Raw genomic sequence first — 14,600 nt, forward strand, 5'->3', positions numbered from 1 at the left:
CAATATTTACAACACACGGCAGCCATTTTGCTTTAAACAAAATCAGCTCGTTGTCCCTGAGATGACTTTTATGACTACATTTCAACTACTCTTCTACAGTCCCCCAACAATTTAATTGGTCGGGAAAAAAAAATTCCAAACTCTGCGACCCTAAGGTGAAATTCCCCCAACTAAAATTTTGTGGCTGGGAGAACTGGCTCCCAATCTAGTCTACATGATTCATGTAGAAATTGCATTATTGGCAATAGCCAAGATTGACTAATACACAGTATAAAGGAAAACAGCATTGTAGCTGTACCTATCTTGATGTCATATAGTTTCACTGTTTCACCTGTGGTACTGGTTCTTTCTTGACAAGTAGAGAGGGTTGTCCACTAATCACAGGTCTTGGTGATTTGAGCCCCAGCCCCTCCACTGTGCGTGTGTGCATGGGTATATATATCATTGCCATTTATTTCTTTATATATCTGAGTTGCAACTTGCATTTGATGTTAGGTGGCTGCCATAGCACTGGCTCCAAATGTGCAACGTGTTGAGACAAGGCACCAGTACGGTCTTACAGCAGTTTGTCACATGTAATCACCACCCTTTACCTTTCTGCTCACAGATGCTTCACGTGCAGACAAGAAGGAAAGCCGGTGTCCAACACCAGGCTGTGACGGCACGGGTCATGTGACCGGCCTGTACCCCCACCATCGGAGCCTGTCCGGCTGTCCGCACAAAGACAGGGTGCCACCAGAAAGTAAGCATATCAGTCGCAAGCCTGCCAAACACTAGTTTATTTTATTTACCCAACCCTGTGTCCTTGATGTTCTTTGATGTTCAGGAATCAGCATGGTACCCGTGATCACTGCTGCTGTCTGGCTAGTTCTGCGTGCTGTGTACTTACTGCCGTGTTTAGACTGTGTCTGAGATACGGTGCTGGGGTGAGGGGGATGGGTTGCAGCTGTACTTCTCTTGTGACCTTTTGCACGGGGCCATGGTTTTGCTTGCTGATTGCCTACCTAGTGTGCCGTAGTGATGAGGTGGGAAATGAGGCCATGGTAATGTGCTAACATTACACTGACAATGCAGCAGTCTGTGGGACGGTCAAGAGCTGTCAACTAGTGATTTACTTGACTGCATGCCACTTTCTAATCAACTATGACTGCCTGACAGTAATTAAAGGCACATGATAATTTCATCCACTGTTGTTGGTTTCATCATTCTAGGAGACATACAGAATGGGTTGCATGCTTTTTCACAGCATGGTTAGTGTATGCATGACTGAAAAGAACGGGTTAAATGCCATGTGCTTGTCCTTCATTCGTTTGCGTAGCTTTAATTTAATTAATTGAGTCTTAATTTTCTATTTTTCACAAAACTTGGAAATGCTCATAGACCATAACACTCAGCTTGCTTCAGCCATCCATGCCATGGACCTCATTCATTTATTTGTATTCCTTGCTCAATTAAATTCTGTTGAATAGAGAGGCAGTGTCATATCTGTAAGCCACAGATCAAGTGATATGGCAATAAACATTAGCCTTGAATGAAAAGTGACTTTTCCCCTTAGAGACTTCACCCTGGCTATTTAGTCTCATTCACCTTGTGCAAACTTCTCAATAAAAGCCCCTTTACGCGTTTCATTAACCACAGCATGAAAATCAAGTTATGATCTGCCATGACCCAGACGGCAATCAAAATAAAAGAGGGTTTTAACAATGGCAAAGAAATTAGTTACCATTAATACCAGGCTTGTAAAGACCAGCAGAGTCGCAGATGACTCTTGTTCTGTGGAGTGCCACCCACACAAAGGTGCCTAACCTGAGATGCAGAAATTTGAAATGACTCAGAGCCGTTGACCTTGACTAGGATCAGCCACATTTAGGAATTTGGAATGGTCTTGAATTGATTGTCACTGGAGAGTTTGGAATATGATGTCTGCATTCCTCCTTCAGGTCCTCGTTTGTGTTAGACTGACTTTTGGGGGAAATGATACCACTGATGCTGTACAGGATGTTGTGAATCACAAAGAGTGCCATCGTCTTCAGTCCTTCTTCCCAAACTGCAAAAGAACACTTGGGAGTGAAGCACACAATTTTGTTGCTGTAAAAAAGTGGCCTGCTTTAGTTACTGCGGCCATTGAGGGGGAGGCCATGTGCACCATGGTCTAGGCAAATTATAGGTGGTGAGTAGTCTCATGCAGACACCTTGCTTCATCACTTTAAAGGTAAATAGTAGTACATGTCACATGTGTGAGTGCCTGCAGGGCAGACTTGCTAAGTCTCTCCCCCCGTTAACACATTTGCTGTACTGAATGGACTATGTATTATTAATGCAGTGGCTTCATTTAATTGGGAAATCACATAGTGCAGTCAGACTCTTCCTTATGACAAATGACTATTAAATTAGTTCTCAGAATCATTGATTCCCTTTTCTTTTTACTTATTGGTGCTCTTTTCTGTAGAATATTTCTGTGGAATATTAAAAATATTTCATCAGAGAGTTCTTGTTTTTCTAACTCATTTAGTGATTTACTCATTTGAAACCACATTGTTGCTTCCTTATTTGTCCTGCTATATGTGTAGATCACTGAATCGGGCCCAGTGCTTTAATTTCTTGTCGTTCTGTCTGTCTCTTAGCAGAGGGGAGGGTAAAACTGGGATATGCATAATGTATTGGCTTGTGGCACGTTGAGGTGGCAGGCTTTGTCCAATTACCTGCACCGAACACCAATTAGTATGTAGGGGAAGGAGGATGATGAGGGGTTAAAGTTTAAGGGGGTGATAATGATGAAGCTGATGCCGATGGGGTTTGGCCCTGCACACCACTGGTGTCGAGACGACCCTTCCCCGCGCCCCCGCCTTCAGTACTCTGACGGCTCCTCTCGGACATCCATAGATCATTAATCTAATTGGCTGGTTGCCGAGGGGATCTGAGACAGTTATGGACTGTTTTAATGGTAAACGGTATCGAAGACTGCACTCTCTATCCTAACAACGTGCTGATGATAACAAAGCACACTCTATCAAGGAGCTGTATTCCAACAACTGTCTGCTTCTTCCATTGATTTTAAGGCTTGTCTTTTGCATGATTGTTAGCTGTTGGTTGCCCTGCTCTTTGCACACCCAAAATTTCCTTCCATCCCTGTCTCTTTCTGGCTTTGTCCTGTTAAACTTAAATGACATCTTTTTATTCATGACTGTCCCTATTCCATGAATACTAATTTAAAAGAGCTGGATAAGTGGAAGCAATATGGTAGGAAACCTTGCCTGCCCTTTCAAACTAGTGTTCATTAAAATGAAGAAGAGGTCATTTGGGTTCACACAGGCTCATTTCTTAATGATGTTTATAATGCCAAGCTCCTCACATACTAATAGAGCTCATGCGTGATTGTAAGGGGCTCCTAACCTTCCCTGTCTTTCACTCCCTATCTCCTGTCTGTATGAAGTTGTGGCAATGTATGAGAATGTTCTTAAGTGTCCTACGCCTGGCTGCACGGGACGTGGCCATGTCAATAGCAACAGAAACTCCCACAGAAGGTAAGAGCACAGTCCGTAAGAAACCCGCACTGTTCATGTTGGACCCTCCTTTTTTTTTTAAAAGTGGGACTTATTTTGGGTTACACTCTCCCAATGGATTATTTTTTCCCATCCTCATTTTTTAAGTCATTTTTGTTTGACTTTTGTTAAACCCCCCTTTTTTCCCCAACACATTATTTTTTGTGTGTGGATAACTACAGTCTGCCTTGTAATGCTGGCTAGTTGGAAGTTATTAAAGTAGTCCTATATTTAGTTTGTATTTTCCTTAGGACTATATGATATAATCCTATATTTTAACTAAGACTGATTAAAATGTGCCAGTTCACACCTTCAACGGCATAAATCATTTATCAGCTCCTGACAAAAAAATGGCTCCTATCAGGTGCAGGTTTGGAGGGAGTAACTGAAATAGCGGGGCGCTCTTGCCACTGCTGTCAGACAGGGCGAGGTGACAGTGAAAGAGGAGTGTCACCCACAGCAGATGCTCAGGGAGTCGGGCATAGCAGCAGCCATTAGCACCTTTCTGCCACTCAGCCAGGGTGACAGGAGAGGTGCAGACCTGGGAGGACCAGAATGCCTCCATGCTGTGCTCAGCGACACGGCAGCAGCGCAAAACTGGCACGCACGTGGGCACGCACAGTAAACTTTCACTTTTACTAAAAAGAGCTGATATAAACATCCATATACCACTTCACACTTTCCCACCTGATACACACTGTTATCCCTGCACACATTCACGCAATGGAAGGTGCTTATGAACACAACTCTACACTGGCTTCGGGCCATTGTCAAACATAATTTTTTCATCGCTGCCCGACACACTATACTTGACAGCCTGGATGGAGAATAATAGGGGTTAAGGATAAGAACATGAACTTTTGTCACATTTGGTCAGTTAGTTGTCAGTTGGAAGTTATACAGCCCTTAATTCTGTTGGAACATACTTTAGCTGTACATCCCATTTATATGTGAACTTGTGTGTCCTATCAGCAGGTGTTTTGACGTAAACAAGTTGCAGAATGCACATAAAAATGTACATTTATCCATATGGGAATAACTGATTCAAGCCGTTCAACCAGAAATATGCAAGCTGTCGTCAATAGTGTTTTTATTTTAAATTGTTAAAAGTGCTGAATTAACGATTTTGCATTTTAAGCAGAGACTTTCAGAACTGTATACAGGTGCTTTCAGACTGGTAGACACTGGGACTGACTGGCTGACAGGCAGATGTGCACGAGCTGTTTTCAGCCTGGCAGACTGGCTGACAAGCACTCTAACAAGCCCAACATTTTACAGCATGTGCATTCAATGTAACATTCTCACCTATCAAAATGTGTGTTCCACAGTGCCACTTATGTTGCTTTCTCATTTCAGTCTGTCAGGATGTCCCATTGCTGCAGCCGAGAAGCTGGCTAAAGCCCAGGAGAAGCACCAGGGCTGTGACGGCCCGAAGTCCAACCAGGCCTCAGACAGAGTCTTAAGGTAGTATTCAGTCCACACTTTCATTAACATCTTGCATAATGGCAGTCCAGAGTATCGTAGATCGTAAAGTGAGTTGGTAAATTAATTCAGTGATATGACAATCACATGTGGCTTTTGTGACAAGAGGTGCTGATTTAAACCCAATGAAATGCTCATGCCATGTTGGAATGTTTTGTTCTTTTTTTCCCGTGCATTCCGTAATTGAGATTTAACGTCTCCCCTTTTTTGTTTTATGTTTATGTTCTCCCGTCCCCTGAGAATACACCCAAGAGACAGCATGTTCATTTCTCTGCTCACCATTGAAGGCAAATCACTTTATTAGATTTCAGCAACATTGGCCTCATTTATCATAGCGAAGGCAGAGCTTTTGAATGAGATTTTCTTTGATAGTCGTGAAAACGCTATGATGAAAAGTCTTAAGTAATTGCAAATTTTACATTTATATCCAACTGAACATCAGCGGTGTGAGATCTTACATTTCATTTCTTCCTGGTCTTAGATTGAGACTATAAATGCATATCAAATGATAAAAGCATATCAGAAGTATTCGAGAGTAATAAAAATAATGCATGATTTCAATTGGGCCTGTTTCTTCTGCTCTGCGCTTTAAAAATACTTGTAGCAGGGTTGTGTTTTTTAAAGGAAGAGTAGGAAAACATTCATGCTCTGGCATGTAAAAGAGTTCCTCCGCAGCCTAAGTCACTCCTCCAGCTTCTTACCACATCATCCTCCATGTTCTAAACCTTCCCATCTTCCCTTCAGTCTGCCGAGTTTTAACCAAACCCCAAGTTTCCTCTCCTTCCCTGGGCAATGTTCAGTGCCTCGGTCCAACTTCCACCCCCTCGTCATTTATTTTCCAGGCCTATGTGCTTTGTCAAACAACTGGACTATCCACAGTATGGTTACAAGAACAATGTTTCCACCAGCACGCCCCGCTCCAACCTGGCCAAGGAGCTGGAGAAGTACTCCAAGACCAGTTTCGACTACAGTGCATTTGACGGCAGCAACAGCCACCAAGTGTATGGGAAACGAGCCATCGCACCCAAAGTTCACGGACAAAGGGATACCTCCCCCAAAGGATACGATGGTACTGTCTTACAGAATGATAGAATGCTTTTTTACTAAACATTACCATGATTTTTCTTTCAGTTTCTCCCATATTGTTGTTCAGATAGATTCATAAGTGCACACAAAATGTTGAAAGTATTCCAAGGTCAAAAGATGACAGTTATGTTATGACTGGAATATTTTTTACATTTCAGTTACAGTGTCAATAGAAATACCAAATTTAATTGGCCAATAGGGGTCTTTTTCCAAGGCTATGTTGTGTGAAAGAGCGAGACAGGCAGTGAAAGCATAGTTGTTCTTGAATTAGTGTAGGATGCCTTTTAGAAGTCCTGAATTCTGTGAGTCTGTGATTTGAGCATCTACCTCTTGATATACTTGAACCCAACTTCATCATCATTATCTCATACACACTGATAAACCTAAACCTAGAGCAGGTTCTTGCAGTAAGTTTTGCATTCCTTTGTTGTGTCCCTCCAGCCAAACGCTATTGCAAGAACTCCAGCTCAGCCAGCAGCACCACCAGCACCTACGCTCCCAGCAGTAGCAGCAGCAGTCTAAGCTGTGGAGGTGGTGGAGGGGGAGCCGGAGGAGGTGGAGGGGGCGGGGGTAGCAGCGCCAGCAGCACCTGCAGCAAGAGCAGCTTCGACTACAGTCACGACATGGAGGCTGCCCACATGGCGGCCACCGCCATCCTCAACCTGTCTACGCGCTGCCGGGAGATGCCCCATGGCATGGGAGGGAAGCCTCAGGATCTCTGCTCACAGGTAGGAGGGAAGAGGGGGGACACTGGAATAACTCAGCATGTGTAACCAAAGTCTACACCAACATGTGTGGTTGGGAAGGATACGTTTCACAATATGGCCCCACATGACTCGTAGGAGTCTTACCAGAATCCCTTTGACTTTGCCCTCATGCTGTAGTCACAGAAAAATCCACAGACAGATTATCTCTGTGCTCCCTTCATTATACTAATACTGGCAGTGAAAACTGACAAAGATAGGGAGATTTCAGCTGCACACACACTCACACACACACACACACACACACACACATTCCATTAAAGGTCTGGGGCTGTGTCTTACACTCAGGGCTCAGCAGGGCACTTTTTTATTTTCCGTCTGGGGATCAGATAGGAGCAGGACGAAGCACCGTTTGACACTGCGTGAGTCCAGTGTGTCATTTCTGAGGAGATAAGGTGACGGTGTTCCTGTATTATCTACGCTCAGATGCTGAGCTGGAAAATGGAGGCCCGAAAAAAAGAGCACACCGCAGAGGGCTAATGCTGGCTTAATGCTAATGTTGACAGCAGAGTCTGCCAGAGAATCAGAACAGGGCTGATATAATTGAACATAAAGAAAGAGGAGCATTTTGGTGGGTGGGGAGAGGAGAAGCAAACAGCTAAAAGCAACATAATATTTTAAGAGAAATGTGGAACAGAGTAAACTTGACGGGACAAACTCCTGCAGCAGTCAGGATTTTCTCTGGTCCTACCTCATTTCATTGTCTGTCCTTGTCCTCCTCTGGGGCCAGACGAGCAGGAAGCTCTCAGGGCAGGATGGGAAGACTGGAGACTTCAGAGGTTTTTTTTTTCTCCTTTCATCTCAGCTCCTCACCTTGTGGCACACACTGTTCCTTGCTATGTCTCAATGGAACTTCACACACACACACACACACACACACATCTCTCCTTGCCTTTTTTGCGTTTGTTCCATGGAGTCTTTCCACCTATTTCTCTTTCTCGTTGTCTCCTCATTGAATTTAATGGTGACTGGTTGCTGCTGAAAAAGGTAAATAGCTGCTGTAAACAGGGATTTGAAATTTGCTGTTCGAATGATTTTCTTTGAGTCCGAGGTTAGTTGTGGTCCACGGCAACGGTTTCCAAACTTTGTGGCTGGTGGCTACCCCTTAACGTGAAGCTGTGTCTCAGGTGTCTCAGAGCTATCAGCAGTCTCTTATACTTCACTTCTGGGCAGATGCTATTCAAACCAGAGGCCAGAGTTAAATTTATTTAAGATCTTCCACATGGAAAGAACCTATATAAACATATAGGATTTAATATAGGTTTTGAATATATGTGACATACATAAAATTGGCCGTTTTCATATATACGCATATATGCTATATATATGCAGCATATATGCACAGATAAACTGCATATAGGTTTCATATATGTGCATATATCCTATAGGTTCTTTCCGTGTGGGTATATGAGGCTATATGAAACCTACATGCAGTTTATCTGTGCATATATGCTGCATATATACGTTATATATGCAGCATATGTATAGCATATATGCGTATATATGAAAACGGCCAATTTTATGTATGTCACATACATTCAAAACCTATATTAAAACCTATATGTTTATATAGGTTCTTTCCGTGTGGGCTTGCTCATTGTTACGTTTGCTAAAGTCAGATTGCATTACACACAAACACACAAAGTCTTTTTAGTTAATTTGTTTTAGTAGTTGTTAATTAGGTAAACTAGCCTAAACAGATATTAAACAGAGAAATCATTTGTACAGTATTACACCTTATTTCTTTCCACCACACTCTTTTCATAAGCTCTTAATCAGAGTTAATGAAATGTATTATCACAACATATTTACTAATTAATACCGGTTACCAAACTACTCTGTAAGGCTGCCACAAACTCGTCATAACTGACTTGACTATCACATATCCACCTGTGTTATTAGCAGGGAGATTAAGATCAGCTGATTTGGTGAAAGGATTTGAGGTTTTGTAATAAAAATGATATTGTTAAATAATCTCAGCATAGAGTATTTTCTATCGAAGCAGCAAGCTCCTATAGATTTCAATTTCCATATCCATTTTAATTACCAATCTCTATACTGTAATGCCATTTAAAAGGATGATTTTTAAGAAAGGGTGATGTGTGCTGTTTGAAAAAAAAATTTGACAGTTCCAAACTTTAAGCGCTGTATTTCCCTGAGCAAGAGCAAGAGCAAGGGTACAGGTCTGCCAAAATGAGACTGTCTCGGTGTGCTGTGTTGTTGAAAATGTGAAGAGAAGGGAGGAAATCCCAGCATTGCCAAGGCAACAGAGGTCATAGGTTACCAGGGGGCCAAATCAGGAAGGGCTGGTCTTGGTTGGGGGGGGCATTCTCACACATCATCCTTGTTAATTTGATTTGAAGGGGTGGGTTATTTTAATTGGACAGTGACATACAATACAATAGCTGACAAGGAGAGGGCGGTCTGCTGAGCACATTCACACGTATCCACAAGGACAGTCATGGCCGTGCACGATGGGGCACGTGCCATGTATTCCCCAGCATCTTGACCTTTATTCAGCAGAGACTACTGGTCCTCTGCATCCTTCTTCCTCTGTCTCAAGCCCCTATTCAAATCACAGAGTCGTGGAATAATAATAGGTGAATAGATTTGAAGACTAAAAGTTTAAAGATGAGTTTATGTGGTCTTTGTCTGTGACAGCCCACCAGCTCGATGTTTATCTGAGTTCAGACTCCTTGTAGTGTCTTTTTATTATTCTTAGTGTGATTAATTTTCCTCCACAGATTATTAACCTTTTTTTCTATTATTCGCATTGGTCCATCCACAGTTATTGCCGTATTCGTGCTCACTCCTAAATCTATCAGCCTGTGTGTTTGAGTCAGTGCGTGTCACAGAGGTTTTGGCTTCAGACACCGGGAGAATCCACCCCTAGGGAGTCCGTCGACTGGAATCAGCATTAAAGCGGGCTTTCCTACACATAAAAATGAAGCGAAGGGGATGGGAGGAGAGGGGAGATGAGAAGAGGGGTTTAGAAAGAGGGATATTTATGTAAGCAGGGACACTACCACATGAACATGACTACCACAATACAGTCTTTAAGATACACTTAGTCAGACTTTTGATATACTTGCAGATAAAACAAAACCAATGCACTGATAGCTGATGTGGCTAGACACAGAAACATACACTCAGGAGGTAAAGTGACTGCTTCAGTGAGCAGTCGGTATTGTTGGATGAGGCCCACTTTGTTCCAGAGCCCAGTCGAGTTCTGCCTCTATTTTTGGGTTTGCAGCAGTCTAGTCCCAACCTCTGCAGCTCATCAGTGCTCCCAACCCCACCCTTAACCCTCAGCCCCTGCCCCTCTGTGGTGTCCACTCACATTAGGCTCACACACACCCAACACAAAGTCGCGCACACACACACCCTTCTGACCGCACACTATAGACCATGGTGGGATGGAAGGAAAGAGAGAGACAGAGAGATAAAGAAAGAGAAAAGGAGGGGTTCACAGAGGGATGCACTCGTCCTTGAGCACTGATGACCTCTTCTTCTTTTGAGCCTCTTATAAATGTAACACTACATTCTTCCTGTACACTGCAAGTATCTAATGTTTCTTCCTAGACAGACTTGGGCAAAGAATAAGAAGGAATATTGTTTCAGTTGTTTGACCTGCAAAGGTTCTTGATCAGTCACTCTAGATACCTGAAAGGTTTAAAAGTGAACACAACAGAAAATCCAGGCACTTTCCTGTAATGTATTCCATGTATTCAGAAAATGTTTTGCCCACCTCTAGACTATGAACATGTTTGACTGCTATTTAATCAGAAACACTCTCTCTTTTACCCCTTTCTCTCCATCCCTGCCTCTTTATGTTCTGCTTATCCTTCTGTCCTTCCTCACAATCATCTGACCTAAAACACACAACTTGTCATGCACACACCCATCTCCTCCACACGTACTGACCGGACTTTACCCCCACACATACATACACATGCTCAAAAACCACATCCACACACGCCTTCCAGAGCCCTGGTCTAGATGTTGATGAGAACGGTACGTTGGACCTGAGTATGAGCAAGCGTCTGTGCGGCGGCGGCGCAGGCGACTCGGTGCTCACCCCTCTAGAGCCCATGTCCCCCCAGAGACAAGCTGCCCTGTTGGGCTCCCGCTGCTACGGCATGGGGGACGCCGCAGACTGCTGGGACCTGCCTGTAGACTACACCAAGATCAAACACATAGACGAGGACGAGAAAGAGGTAAAAGGGAAAATAACAAGGACATCTTTGGAAATTTGCTCAGCCACTTCTATCTGGTTGTGGCCAGATATATAATAAATATTATGTATTGTTTTCTCAGGAAGCAGGGTAGATCATTGCCTAAACGTGGTATCTTTTAAATACAGAAGAATCTTCCTGGAGTCACCTTACCAATACTAGTATAGCTGTGATATATGAAGCCACACACTGTTCCATTCCTATTGGTACAGATACAGTATTTTTCATCAGCTAAGCCATAAGTCTTCTCTCCTCTTTGCCTCACGATGTTCCATCAAAAAATATTTTTCCCTTAAAATGATCATGACAAGGATCAAGACAGAAAACATAAAAGAGAAGAATCAAAGAGAGAGGTTACAAATGACAGCCAGTCATGATGTTGATGATAATTATCAAGCAGTAGTTGTGGCTTTGGAAGCTGATAGACCATACAGCTGGCATCTGTCATTTATACTGTCTGTTCAGTGTGTCTCAGCCCAAATTATCTCTCTCTAAGCCATTGATTCAACACAGTGTCTCCAAGTCAAACATTTGCATTGCTGTCTGATTGTCTTCTAGGTTTCTTACCTTCCCGTCTGACTCACCGTTATATTTGGAATCATTAGAAAGTCATATTAGGGATTTTTGAGGGAAACCTAATGAATCTGCATGCTAATTGATGTCAGCATTGCCATGCACAGAGTTATCTGCTCTGTTTGTATCGTGCTCCCCGCATGCTGGCTTTCTGTTTTTACATTTTGCTTTTCTCCAAAATGAATTATGCAAAGTAGCACCTTGGGAGCGAATCGGAATAGCTCATCTCATCAAAGAACTGCTGGAAATCAATGCACCACTGCTGGGTGCGCCTGTCGGTGTGCACAGGCGCATGCATGTACAGTACATGTTTCTCTTTTGCTGTGTGCGAGATGTGAATATTCATGAGAGTGTGTGTGTGTGTCTGTGCCCGGGTCTCTTTGGGAGTGTGTCTGTGTGCATATGCGAGTTCCATCCATAGCCTACTTTTTGCTCTGCATCTCTGTATGTATGCATGTGTCGTTCTCCTTCCTGTCTGCCTCTCAGCCTGCGCTCCCTTTAATTGGAGGAACTCGCTGGCTGACCCAGCATCACACACTCCGAGACAGCTTGAGTGCTGGATAATTTGGGCTATATCTGGACATGTCTCTTTATGGGCATTACTGTACATACACTGCAGGCATGGAAGAAAGAAAAGAGGATTTGCAACAACAGCCGTCGTGCCCTGGCTACATGCACTGCAGACAAAGCACAGCCCCACAGAACACAGCCAGCAGCGGCCTGACACTACACCGCAGTGCCATCTAGTGACTGACTAGGTCATTACAAGACTCAATCGAGCCAACTCCCTGAGCGCTCGGCACTCGCATGCACACAAGTACTACCTACCTGTACATAACTACCATTATGAATACTCACACATTAATGTTTTTTTACTGGGCACTGCACAGGCAGCAGCCCACTGCTTTGAGTGTACACACTACTGTGTGAGCGAATGGATGGATCAAATGCAGAGACAGAATTTCTCCATGTGGGATCAATACAGGAAAAATCATCATTATTATTATTATTTGGCACGTACAAACAATTGTAAGTGATAACAGATATGAGATGAGGGAGCAAAATATATACATTGTATATTAAAAACTGTAATGTGAGATTTCAGCATCCTAACCCCGCAGATGATTGAATGTGCGTGCTGCATAATTTATGAATAAAAGCTGATTTCTTCTTAATTCTTCTTAACATAGTTTGTCACCTGTTTCTTCCCTTTCCCTCGCTATCTCCCTCCTCTCTTTCTTCTCTTCCTCCTCCCTTCCCTCCTTCACCCTCCCATCTCAGCCGGATGACCTGGATCCCTTCCACGACCTGCTGGAGGACCGCTCCTACACCACAGATGTTAACATGCCCAGCCCCAAGCCCAAGTATATCCAGTGCAAGGAGAGTAAGAAGGACCTGATAACGTAAGAGCCCTCCTACACTTCCCAACGTCCCAGAGTTCCTCTTGTCCACCTGAACTTACTTGCTCTCCCCACTCATGCTCTGCTTTCCCCCCCGTCCACCTTGTTTCTTTCTTCATCCTTCTCTTTGCTCCAGTGAACTTCAGAAAACTACCCCTCTTCCCTCCCCCATTCTGTGCTGCTGGCAGTGGCTTGCTATGACTTTTATTTAACTGCTTTATTCATATATCCACACTGATCTAAGACCTGGTAGCTTCAGCTGATGCCTTCCTAGTAGTTTGTCTTCATGAAACACAACACTAGTTTTCAGTATCATTCTATATCAAGTGTAGCTGATCTCAGGAGCCACGATATTAATCACAGACAGTGAAGCTAAACTGGAAACAATGAAAACCAACAATAAAAAAAACAGAAACAACCCCTTTTTCTGTAATTTTCACATTTTCTTCTCCTTCCCTTTGGGCTTATAAATCTGTCTATTTTTCCGGTGGCAGATGTCCCACACCGGGGTGTGATGGAAGTGGTCACTTGACGAGCAATTTCGCCTCACATCGAAGGTGTGACTTCCTTTTCTCCTGGTGGATTCTAAGTCTATTTCTCTTTATTGTTTTCAGCTTACCTCAACTATGCTGTCAAACACCTGTAGGCAGAATGTCTCTCTCTCTCTTACTGGTTAGCCCTTTAGCTATTGGAAACTTGACATGTTGAAGCAAGGGTATCATGAAAAGACTAAATTAATTAAAGATTGGGTACATCCTAATTTTTGAGCTAAACCTTGGGATAAAGTTATTTCTCAATGGGCCATGTGTAAAGCCGTCTAAGCTGATGTTATTCAGTCCTCCAGGCCCTTCCCACAGTGCAATGCAGACTAAGCATTTACCATTCAGAGCAAGAATATTTAAGCAGAACTGCTGAGTGTTGCGGTGTGAGTTGAGTCTGCACAGACCAAATGATGCCAGACACGACTGCACCTACTTGAGATTTCCACCTGAACAAGCTCATTATTCCGACAAAGTTCAAGCTTTTGGAAACACCCATATGTTAATGTACTACCTTTATTCACTCGGTCCTCTTTGAATCCAGGGGATGCATGAAAACATCCTTTTCATTACATATGAATACAAGTACTCAAAGGGTTAATGTTTTTAATCAACTCCCTGCATTGCATCATGGCTTTTTTACATTTCCTGGTTGATATTTTATTTATGCATGTGTTTGGAGTGAGGATATGAGTGCAGACTGACTGTTTTGTGTTGCAGATCTTTTTTTTTCTTCTTTTTTTTGGTGTAACTAATGTTCCACTGGTGTATTTTTCAGTCTCTCAGGTTGTCCTTTAGCTGATAAAAGCATTCGAAGTATGCTGGCCAACAACGCACAAGAGCTCAAGTAAGGCGTGAGATGACTCAGTCATATATGAAGGAGTTGTATGCTTAGCGTCAACCATGTAAAAACTGGTAATGTAAAGCACTGAGAGAAATCAGCTGCTCAAACATGGCCCATAGAATATCACTCCCTTTT

General features: G+C 43.1%; 1 protein-coding gene across 1 annotated transcript in view; it reads left to right on the plus strand.

The window, feature by feature from the left end:
* The window catches only part of myt1lb (myelin transcription factor 1-like, b), a 53,697-nt gene that overhangs the window by 28,519 nt on the left and 10,578 nt on the right, over positions 1 to 14,600 (plus strand). Inside the window, exons 5-13 of the mRNA XM_084569172.1 lie at positions 608 to 742; positions 3,434 to 3,524; positions 4,899 to 5,006; positions 5,867 to 6,093; positions 6,552 to 6,838; positions 10,861 to 11,091; positions 12,964 to 13,085; positions 13,577 to 13,639; positions 14,400 to 14,468. Of these exons, the coding sequence (XP_084425298.1) occupies positions 608 to 742; positions 3,434 to 3,524; positions 4,899 to 5,006; positions 5,867 to 6,093; positions 6,552 to 6,838; positions 10,861 to 11,091; positions 12,964 to 13,085; positions 13,577 to 13,639; positions 14,400 to 14,468 (1,333 nt within the window). The remainder of the gene's footprint in view (positions 1 to 607; positions 743 to 3,433; positions 3,525 to 4,898; positions 5,007 to 5,866; positions 6,094 to 6,551; positions 6,839 to 10,860; positions 11,092 to 12,963; positions 13,086 to 13,576; positions 13,640 to 14,399; positions 14,469 to 14,600) is intronic.

Source organism: Chelon labrosus (assembly GCF_963514085.1).
Source record: "Chelon labrosus genome assembly, chromosome: 20".
Taxonomy (NCBI): domain Eukaryota; kingdom Metazoa; phylum Chordata; class Actinopteri; order Mugiliformes; family Mugilidae; genus Chelon; species Chelon labrosus.